The sequence below is a fragment of the Propithecus coquereli genome, unplaced genomic scaffold (assembly GCF_000956105.1).
Source record: "Propithecus coquereli isolate 6110/MARCELLA unplaced genomic scaffold, Pcoq_1.0 Scaffold51, whole genome shotgun sequence".
NCBI lineage: Eukaryota > Metazoa > Chordata > Mammalia > Primates > Indriidae > Propithecus > Propithecus coquereli.
The window spans coordinates 3,925,346-3,937,426 of record NW_012150952.1 but is presented as its reverse complement, the minus strand read 5'-3'; the positions used below and the strand labels follow the sequence as shown (position 1 = coordinate 3,937,426).

At 37.2% G+C, this 12,081-nt stretch overlaps 1 protein-coding gene across 1 annotated transcript in view; it reads right to left on the bottom strand.

Annotated features, from left to right (window-relative positions):
• The window catches only part of LOC105820148 (putative Polycomb group protein ASXL3), a 110,360-nt gene that overhangs the window by 74,043 nt on the left and 24,236 nt on the right, over window positions 1-12,081 (bottom strand). The window contains exon 2 of the mRNA XM_012656575.1: window positions 792-874. Within this exon, the coding sequence (XP_012512029.1) occupies window positions 792-874 (83 nt within the window). The remainder of the gene's footprint in view (window positions 1-791; window positions 875-12,081) is intronic.

Here is a 12,081-nt window from a genome sequence, read left to right as displayed (position 1 = left end):
CCTGATATATGCTACAACAGAAATGAACTTTTAACACATTATGCTAAGTGAAAGAAGTCAGTCACAAAAGGCTACATATTATATGATTCCACTTATATTAAATGTCTAGAATAGAAAATCCATACAGACAGAAAGTAGATTAGTGGTTGCCAGAGGCAGGGGTGCTGGGAATGGAGAGTGACTGCTAATGGGTACAGGGTTTCATTTTAGGGTGATGAAAATTTTCTAAAGTAAGATAGTGGTGATTATGCACAACTTTGTGAATATAATATAAATCACTAAATTGTACATTTTAAAAGAGTAAATTTTAGGCTCAACAGTTGATAAAGGACATTCCAAGTGGAGTTCTTAAATACAAGAGGACTAAAATTTCAACCACATTTATTGGCACTTTGATTTTTATCAGAGTGAGTTCATCTTTATATCCTGGGATCTGTCTATTAAGCCTGTGAAAGTATTTCTCTTTCACTACTCACTTTCAGAAACACAATCTCCTCTTACAAGAAAGAGAAACAGGAATAACTTCAATGAGGGGCTAAGGCACACAGTGCTGCTTTTTGTTAACAAAGTACCTTCTATGTCAATCCATCTAATGTAATCTATTAAGGCAACAGGCACCTCCAAGGAAATCTTAAATCATCCAACTATTCTGCAATCACGGAAGAATTTTCAGGTAGTTACTTAATTCACAATCAACTATGGTATAAAAATCTAGATACACCTATTGCTTTGCAACTAGAGACAATTATTAATCAATGAAAACAGAAAATGTTTTAAATATGAATACTGACCTTGTTTCTTTTAACCCTTCTTTCTGAATGACTTCCAATATCTGCTTTGCTGTCATTGGTGAGTTGGGATGTTTTTCTAGTGCCTGAAAAATAAAAGCAAACATAAGATTCCTAGACTATTGCATGGAAGCATACAAAGTGAAAACGTGTGTAAAACATGCAATTTTTGCTTAAAGTTTTAAAGGGGAAGGGGCTTTTATGTTAAAGTCGTTCCCACCACAAAGCTCTGGTATCTAAAGGGAGAATGCAATTTTTTTTCTGGACATTTAAACTGGAAATTTCTGCAACATATAGGGGCCATTCTTAAAAAAAAGAAAAGAAAAAAAAAAGAAAGAAAGAAAAGAAAAGAAAATGTCCCCAAAGGCATATACACCAAAAAAAAAAGAAAAAAGGGAACTCTAAAGACACCAAGTTCATAAATGTATATAATTTCCTCTATTTAAAAAATTGCTAATATTTTATGATTAAAGACACGTTTTCGGGCTGTTAAAATGTTTCCTAAGTTTCCAGATCCCGGAAACATGGAGCCTGAATACAAAAGCAGAGAACAGAGTGCTGGTCAGAAACAGCTTCACTGGATTCGTGGCTAAAATGTTGAAGGCAGCATACAGGAGCCCACGTAACTCATTACAGTGTTTTCCAGTTCAGCTCAGTTTCCTTTCCTTTGCCTTTTCCAGTTAATTTCAAGTAAACCCTTTCCTCTTCTCATTCGGCCCATCTCAGTTTTATAAACTCTGTCCCATTTTCTTTCTCTCCCTTTCTACTCTACTTATACTTTTTGGAGTGGGCTTCTTTTAAAGGTTGGGGAAATACATGGGACATAGTTGATCATTTCCACAGGCCTTATCCCATCAGCCCTGGAAATCAGGCTCCTTTCTTTTTCCAGGGAATTAACTCCATGTGGTAGAAGCAATAAGCAGCGGTGCCCACGTAGCTCATCTACATGGACTACAGGGGCCACATCTGTATACAAAGAACAAGTCTACACACATCCTCACAACGACCTCCTCCGGGGGTAAAGGACAACTAATTAAACATGCTCCACAGGAGCTTCATGCACAAGTCATGGCCCCATGCTACTTAAGGAAGTATCTTTAAGAGTTTTAATTTATGATTATTTACTAGAAGAATAATTATGAAGAATTAACAGGGTATCCTAAAAACTTAAAATTGAATAGCTTCAAATCTGTTCATAATAACTCTGTGATCTCCTCTACTGTCAATGACCAAATGTCAAATAATTTGCTAACGAAGGCTCTGTCCATCAAATCCTCCAATGAGTTACACACAGCCCGCCCCTCCTAACCTTTAGGCAACTCTCCTACTCTCCCCTTTCCAGTGTCCAGACAATTGCCCCAGGTTTCCCAATCCTGATCAATCCCTTACTCATAGTGGGTAAGTTCTTTAAAGAATACAGGAATATAAGCCACACTAGAATGAGGGCATGGCAACAATTATGCCAACAGGAAAGAAGGAAAACGGTCCTCACGGAGGAGGACAATGAAAACTGGGAAAGGGGAAACAAACATGGGCAAAGCTGCATAAGGAAGAGGAGTAAAGTGTAAAATGTTGGGAAAAGGCAATAAGGAAACTGCACAATAGAGCTGAAGAGGGGGAAAGATTAGATCACAGAGAAAGGAAGAGATAGACATGAAAACAAAAAGCTGACAGAACTTTTAAAATAAGAAGAGCTGTAAATAGAACAGTACATAATTATGAATTGCTGAAAAGAGATGCTGTGGTCACATGGGCCACAGAGGGTAGGCATCGGCCCACAAGGGAGGTATGGGGCTCTCATAAAAGACACAGGCAGAAGGTCAACAGACACAACACGCAGTAAGCAAGCAAGGAAGAGGGAAACAGGAGGGAGAGGCACAGGATGGTGGAAAGGGGGAAGAGCAGGAGAGAGAGAATGGAGGAAAATTGAGCTGAACTGGGAATGTCTAAAGGCAAACTGATTTAAATCTATTATAGAAAGGGCCGAAGAGGAAACTCCAGTGTACTGGACAACATTTTAACGGAAATTGGGTGCACTCGAAAATGGGGTTACTCACTGTGGAGGACTCCCTGTTTCTCTTCCTGAGTACAGGCCCCTCAGCACACCTGGGCAGCTCCTCCCAGCAATTGAGAGAATTTGGATAGCCCTGTTCCCTTCTCTATGACATCACATCCTACTCTACAAAGGAAGTAAAAGTGCCAAGAATTACATCATGAAGTGGAGGAGAGGCAGGAAGGGAATGAACACAATACCAGAAGCCACCCTCCGTTCCTGCAAGACAGAGAATGGAGACAGAGGAGGAGAGGTTGCTGGGTGTGAATGAGCTTTTCTGAACTAGCTGTGAAAATATTAATAGAACAAAAAGATAGGGAGAAATTACCTTCACAGAACAAATCATTGATGCCATCAAAATAATGTGACACATGGCAGAGACATGAATCAGACTCACAGGCAGCCACACTCTAAAACACTAGCGTGGGGACAAGCCGCACTCAGAGTACACTGGCATCGTGAGCTACCAGGCCCAAACCTCAGATGGAGTAACTGCCTACAGTCCCAGCAATCTCTTGGTCACAAGGCACCGCTTGGCCTTGGTGCTGCTTTTGTTTTGGATGTTTCAGTGAGTTATGCAAAGTTTTCTATTTTTACTCAAGCAATTCTCCCTCAGTCTTTTCCACGGACCTGCTTTAATGTTTAAAAAATTCCTTGTATTCAGAGAGCATGCAAACACCTACAAGTGTTTCTCTCAAGATTGTTTATTTTCATTTTTTAATTCACCTGGAATTTATGCTTGTATCAAGGTGAATATTAACTTAAGCCCCCACCTCGCAAGAGTAAGACACGTTTCCCCAATGTAATTTGTTTCATAAGACACACATGGTTAGTAAGGCGTCTTCTATCACATATGAATACCAGGGCAATGAAAACTTCAAAATGTGAAACCTATATATAAATGTGGGAACTCAACATCTAAAACACACAAAAGCAGAGCTGTTCTTGTAGAGCTGGAGATGAGAGAGCTCAGAGCCCCCATACTCACTCCCTCTAATGGCTAAAGGCACTTCTGGGAATCTTAGGGGTCTCCAGAATAATGTGCAAATCACTGTCTTTGGGGCTCAACCAAGGGTCCCACTAGATCCCACAGATTTTTCTGTCAATTGCAGTGACAACTACACTGTTTTGATTCTGTAACATTATAATACACGCCACTCTCTGAAGAAGACACTGCTCTCATTGTTCCTTCTTAAGTTTCTAATTATTCACTTCTTTATTATTCCAGAGGAAATTGAGATTGGGATTCACTGAAACATCTAATTAAATTTTGAAGAAATTTACACACATTATTCCACTTAAGTTTTATAACTTACAAAAAGCTTTTTGTTAATTGTTTTATATTTTCAGTTGCAACTATGAATAAACTTTTTTCATACAATATTCTCTCATTTTATTGCTCATACATAGGAAAGCTACTGCATTTGGATAATTATTACCTATATGAACAGCTAATTGAATTCTTAATAGTCTTAATAGTACAGAATATAGCATCATATTTTCTACAAATAATGTGAATTGGATCTCCTTTCTAATAGCTCTATGTTTTATTTCTCTTTCCTACATTATTTACTTTGGCTAAAAACTGATCTTTCCTAGTCCGTTTCAAAAAAGTTTTGCTGAAAATTTGAGCTACATTACCAATTCATTTCCTCAAAACCAGGTCCCTAGAACTGCCGAGTTTCACTAAGAATATCTGAAGCTCAAATTATTACTAGAGCTAGCACTGCCAAGAGAAGACTGTAATTACAAACCACTGGCCAGATATCACTGGCTCTTCCTCTACACAAATCACAGTCTGTCACAGTGCTCAGGCTTTACATGAAATGTCCTTTCTTTGTAAAACAAATTGTTCTCACTTCCCTCTCTGTAAGAGTTGTCCTGCGTCTCTTATGCACTGAAGTCCTTTCCATTCTCAGCTACTTTCTTTCTTCTGATTCTACTCCACGAAAGGTTTCAAATTCAACATTGCTCCCCGAAAAAGGGGACTCTCCATGCCTAGGGACACAAAGCATACATACAATCACTGCCTTTCCAGTGATGGATCTTCTGTTTTTCACAGGAGGTGAACAGATGTGCAGAACTGGCACATATACCATTGAATTTCATCTTCTTTACTTAGGGGATTAACTATATCAGAGCCTATCGCAAAGACATCTAGATTCATTCAACTTTGAGGCAAGACCATCTCATCCCAGAAATTTCCTCCCCCAGGCTCCTACCTGCCCCAGTAGGATGGGAAAAAAAAAAAAGAAAAACTGCAAAAAAGGACAGCAATGTAGTTAAAGGGAAGTGAGGGATGATTTGTCAAATCATTTAGGGCACAGGCCATGTCAAGAATGCATTTTTCTATGTTTTAGTTTTGGTCTTTAAGTACTTTTCTGGTCCAGGAACACTGGCTCAAACATTTCAAGGCTGTCTCAAGAATTCCTTGGTGCCTCTCAAACAGAAAACTCATTTTATGTATCTCTAAGATAAACACATCAGACTAGCATTCATTTAAAGGCTAAACTTTTGACCCTTCAGGCGCTAAATAAAACTTTCTGAGAAAGCTTATTTGATTGCAAAATAAAAAATTATCTTTACAATTTAACAATCATTTCAATGATATATGTTTACATTTGTGGAATCCTAAATGGGTATCAATGACCAGGCTTTTTCCCTTTTTCTGACATTAATGTGTCCTCTTCACTTAATCCATACTGGCAGTTCATTAAAGTGCTTAGATGCTTAGGGCCTCTCGTGTCTTAGATAAACAATTATGGGATTATAACAACAATAAAGCATTATACAGCTCCCCACAATTGCAGAGGGCTTTTACACAACATACATTACTTCGTTTGCTTTCACACAAAATATATTATTTGATCCTCACAACGATTCAGTGAGATACACAGAGGTGGTATTATTAACATTCTCTGAGATGTACAAAGTTAAATTAATTGGCCCAAGGCCATAAAACTAGTAAAAAGATGAACAGTATTTTTATGTATAATGATATTGTTGATGACACAGTCTAAATATAAAAAGAGCAGCTAATATTTATGAGACAACTTCTATGTGCTAAATCCTTTAAGAACTTTCCATTATTGCAATAAACTCTAGAATTCATATATTTATCACACCCTATTTCCATTATTCTTGAGAAACCTCAAAAATCCATGTCATTTTGATGAGACATGAATTTACATCACTATAGACTTTGATAAATTATGTAAAAAGTGGCAGCAGTTCACAACAGCCCAGTATTCACAGCTCAATTAAGTAGTTCTCTTAGCACATGTGGGTAGTAAAGGGCTAACAATGATACTTACAATATTCTATTCTATTTGAATGCATTTTATGGAAACATTATATTCTGTAGTAGTCTTCATGAAAGTGTGACTTAAAAGACATGGAAAGTATCACAACAGCCCTGAGAATCAGCCCTACTCTGCACAGAAGTAACAGCCTGTGAGAAGATTATGTGCCCCTGAGATCTCACAGCTAGTGAGGGACAGAACTAGCCCATCTGACACTTGCAGTTTGCTTCTTCTACGAAGCGAAACTGCTCCTCATCATGAGGACAGGGCTTGTACAGAAACTGAGAGCCTATAGACAAGATAATACACACAGTGTCTATTTCAAACACTGTACTTCAGCAATCTTCCACTTAAGAACAATCAGACATCTTCATGAACTCTCAGATAATGGTTTCAACTGTACCCTCCCTTGGTAGCACCTGTCAAATTGTCATTAATTAGTGTTATCTGTTTAATGATATTTTTGCTGCTACACTGCAAGCCTCATGAGATCAATGGACATGGCCCTCATTCGTGTCTATATGTTCAGATTGTAGCATTACTAAATAGGCTTCAATAAATAAAGTTCAAATTACTTTGGGGAGATGGCTTGAGTTGTTCTGTATTTGGAACTTTTCATAGAGTAACAATGAAGTTTATGAGCTTTGGAGTTAAATGAAATAGGAACCCCCACTCGCCAGCTATCTGATGTAAGGTAAGATATTTAACTCCTCTGAGTCTTAGTGTCTTCCCTTCCTCCTTCATAAAAATGTGAGGACTAAATGAGATAATGAATGTAAAGCACTTATTATTCCAATAAGCCAAATAACTGCCTATGGCAATGAATGTTAATAAACAGTAGCTAATAGTATTGGCTGAAAATAAATAAATAAGCCCCCTTTGAGCACAGCCTAGAAACACAGATCTTTTCAATACAAAAGACAGAGCTATAAGAAAATAATAGACATTAAATGTACTTTTTTGAGATTCCCTGAGTAAACTACACCAGTTGTCACAAATCAGGTTATCCACATATTCCCAGCCCTTGTCACATGACCTCTTGCAAACTCATCCCACTATAGATTCACAGGTAAACCTGAGCCACACGGTGCCCAGTTTCATCATGGCATGCTTATAGGTACTCTTCCTATATCTACGAAGAACAGCATGCTAAAGGACCGATTATCCTGTTAGATTTGTTATGAATCAAGTAAAAATATAGAATATCAACAGTAAAAACTTACTTCCGACAATATATAAAGACAAACTTTCAAGCAACTATGACATATGTAGAATCATAGAATATCCGTCAGAAGAAAATTCTGTTTTACAGCAAAATTACTTTAGTTGCCCAGGGTCATAAAACCTGAGCACAGCTGAGAGAAATGGTTTTAGGATGTCTAAAACAGTTTTAAACAGAGTGGTTATTATCTGAATTTGCAGATAAAATTGTAGGCAATTGAGAGGTGAATTCTAATTTCCTGTGGGATTTTGGCAACATTTTTGTACCTCAGTAAGTTTGTAATCTTATTAAATACTTGACATTCGTTTTTTGCACAGAAAGAAAACAAAGTGAGAGACAGCTGGAATTTATACAATGTTCTAAAACAGTAAAAGAAAAAAATTGTTAAAATGATGATGACATATGAAAACCGTTTGAAAAAGTAAAACTTCTCTTTAATGAAAAACAAAGAAATCTACCTAACACAGAAATCTGTAGGCAGTCTATCCTATTCAAAGTGTACTAATTATTACAGTCTATTTTTCACATTAAGTAAAAATTCTGTTTTCCTTTCATTTCATTTCTATCTTAGTTTTTGTCTTTGAATATAACAATCACTTAACATTAAATTACAAGCACTATCCTGACATGTAAGCTTAAAGTGCAATTGTGTTATATAAATTTACAAAATGGGATCCAATAAGGTATTCAAATGGTATGTTGCCACATGTTTTTAAACACTACTGGGGGCCAAGGCTCCCTTTGTTTCCAGGCTAATGTATCCTCACATTTTTTTCATCAATCTTCATATAAAATAGTTTGTAGACACTACCACCCAAATCACCCTTCTTTGAATATTCTTGAGTTTTGCAATATCACTTTTAAAACACAACATATCTTTAAGAATTATACTCATTAAAATCAAGGAGCTAAAACCATTGATAAGTATTTCAACTGCAGTTTGATCAAAACAAAATATAGGGGAGGGGAGGAGTTAAGATGGCAGACACACATTCTGCTTTGAAGGAGATGATCAAAAGTTGCAAGTAGTTGCCCACCTATAGATGGACCCTCTTGGAAAGAGCATTGTAAATCATCAGAGAAGTGATGAGACATACTCAGGGTGAAGGAGAAAGAGATGAGGAGATCTACTCACCAAGATTGGAAGGTACTTGAGGGAGGCATCCTTGGGAAGGGACAGAGGAGATAAACCTGGGGCTTCACATTCCCTCCATAGACACAGTAACCCAAACTGTGGGAGCTCCCCCCCCACCATTGCAGGCCTCCATACTGATCAGGAAACTGCTTGAAGACTGTGCAGTGACACTGCACTGGAGAGCAGGCTCAGCAGGGACTCTCTGGTTTCCATTCCCAGATCCCTGCAACTGATGTCATTCTGAGCTCTCAGGTCCAGAGCACCTGGGCTATATGGGTATGAACTTTGCTGCAACTGCCTCCACCTAACCCCTGCTGGGCAGGGAGGGAACAGGGAGAGCAGACACTCTCACACACACCATGATTGAGAGCGGAATACCTCCACCTCCACTGAGGAATTTGAATAGAGCAGGTGCCAATGCCACTAAAGATGTCCCATAGTAATAGCCTTAGTGGGACCTGTGTGGGAGAGAGCCTCAGGTGTTCAGCAGTCCAGTCCCCAGAGGCATGAATGCCACCTGGTGGACCACACCCCCATGACACCACGCTCTGATAAAGGACTCCCTAGCAGTGAGCTGCCCGCTGCCGCATGCTGCCATTATGCCCGAACCTATGTGGTCATTCTCACATCATATAAAATTGGCTTTAAATCAAAAATGGTAAAAAAAAAAAAAAAGACAAAGATGGTCATATATAATGATAAAGAAACAATTCAGAAAGAAGACATAACAATCCTAAATATACATGCACCTATTATTGGAGCTCCCAAATTCATAAAACAAATTCTACTAGAGCTAAGCAAATAAATAAAGAGTAGCATAATAATCACTGGAGACTTCAACATCCATCCCACTATCCCACTGACAAAACTGGACAGATCGCTGAAGTAGAAAATCAACAGAGAAACACTGGACTTAAGAGGGACTCTAGAACAAATGGACTTAACAGACATTTACAGAACACTCTACCTAAAAACTACAGAATATACAATACATTCATCTCATCAACACATGGGACATTTTCCACGATTGATCATATCTTAGGCCAAAAACCAAGTCTCAGCAAATTCAGAAAAATCAAAATCATACCACGTATCTTCTCAGACCACAGTGAAATTCAAATAAAACCAGAAATTAATTTCAAGAGAAACCCTCAAATACACACAAAGTCAAGGAAATTAAATGAATGATTCTTGGGCCCATGATGCAATTAAAATGGAAATCAAAAAATTCTTCCAATTAAACAAAAGGGACATAAGCTTTCAAAATATTAACATACAAGATACATAAAAGCAGTGCTAAGGGGAAAGTTCATAGCCTTAAATGCTTACATCAAAAAGACAGAAAGATCACAAGTTAAAAACCTAATATCACACTTCAAGAAACTAGAAAAAGAAGAACCAACCACACTCAAAGCCAGCAGAAGGGAAGAAATAAAAAAGCTCAGAGCAGAACTAAATGAAATGAAAACAAACGAAATACAAAGGATCAATGAAACAAAAGTTGGTTTGTTGAAAAGATAAACAAAATCAATAGACCACTGGCCAGATTAACCAGAAATAGAAGAAAAAGGACTCAAATAACCTCAACCAGAAATGCAAAAAGAGAAATACAAATGATACCACAGAAATGCAAAATATCATCTGTGAACACTATGAAAGTCTCTATATAGGTACACAAATTGGAAAACAAAAGAAATGAATAACTTCCTAGAAACACTCAATCTCCCAAACCTGAATCGGGAAGAAATGGAAATCCTGAAGAGACCAATAATGAGCAATGAGATTAAAACATTAATAAAAATTCTCCCAACAAAATAAAAAGCCCCAGACCAGACAGCTTCACAGATGAATTCTACCAGACCTACAAAGAATTGGCACCAAATCTACAAAAATTATTCTATAACATCAAGAAGAAGAGAATCCTCCCTAACTCATTCTATGAAGCCAGTACCACCTTGATACCAAAGCCAGGGAAGGATACCACAAAAATAACTACGGACTAATATCCCTTACAAACATAGATGCAAAAATCATCAAACACATTCTAGCGAACTAAATTCAATAGCACATCAAAAAGATAATTCACCATGATCAAATAGGTTTCATCCCAAAGATGCAAAGATGGTTCAATACACACGAATCAATAAATGTGATTCACCACATAAACAGAAGCAAAAACAATGACCATATGATCATTTCAATAGATGCAGAAAATGCATTCAATTAAATCAAGCACCCTTTTTTAAAAATCCTCAACAAACTAGGCATAGAAGGAGCATTCCTCAAAATTATAAAAGCTGTATATGATAAATCCACAGGCAACATCATACCAAATGGGGAAAAGTTGAAAGTATCCCTGGAACAAGAACTGGAACAAGATAAGGATGCCCACTGTCACCAATTCTATTCGGCATAGAACTAGAAGTCATAGCCAGAGCAATCAGGCAAGAGAAGAAATAAAGAGCATCCAAATTGGGAAAGAGGAGATAAAACTATCCCTGTTTGCTGATGATATGATCTTGTATCTAGAAAACCCTACAGACTCCATCAAAAGTCTCCTAGAATGGACAAACAAATTCAGCAAATTTTCAGGTTATGAAATCAATGTACACGAATCAGTAGCATTTCTATATACCAATAACAGTCAAGCTGAGAGTTAAATCAAGAACTTAATACCATTTACAATAGCTAAGGAGAAAATAAAATTCTTAGGAATATACTTAACAAGGAGGTGACAGATCTCTGCAAGGAAAACTACAAAACACTGATGAAAGAAATTATAGATGACACAAAAAAATGGTAAAACATTCCATGCTCATTGATTAGAAGAATCAACATCATTACAATGTCCGTACTTCCCAAAGTGATTTACAGATTCAATGTAGTTTCCATCAAAACATCAATGTCTTATTTCACAAATCTAGAAAAATAATCCTAAGCTTCATTTGGAACCAAGTGTATAGCCAAAGCAATCTTATGTGAAAAGAACAAATCTGGAGGCATCACATAATCTGACCTCAAATTATAATACAAGGCTATATTAATCAAAACAGCATGGTACTGGTACAAAAGTAGACACACAGACCAATGGAACAGAATAGAGGACTCAGAAATAAAATCTTATAGCTACATTCAACTAATCTTCGACAAAGGAGACAACAACACACATTGGGGAAAGGAAGCCCTGCTCAATAAATGGCATGGGAAAATTGGACAGCCATAAGAAGAAGAATGAAACAGGATCCCTATCTCTCACCATATACAAAAATTAATTCAAGATGAATTAAGACTTAAATGTAAGGCACGAAACCATAAAAGTTCTAGAAGAAAATACAGGAAAAACTCTTCTAGACACAGGCCGAGGTAAAGAATTTATGACGAAGACCCCAAAGGCAAAAATACAGCAACAGCAAAAATAAATAAATGGGACTTAATTATATTAAAAAGCATCCATATAACAAAGGAAATAATCAACAAACAGGCAACCTACAGAATGAGAGAAAATATTCATAAACTATATATGTGACACAGAACTAATATCCAGAATCTACAAAGAACTAGAACAAATCAACAAGGGAAAA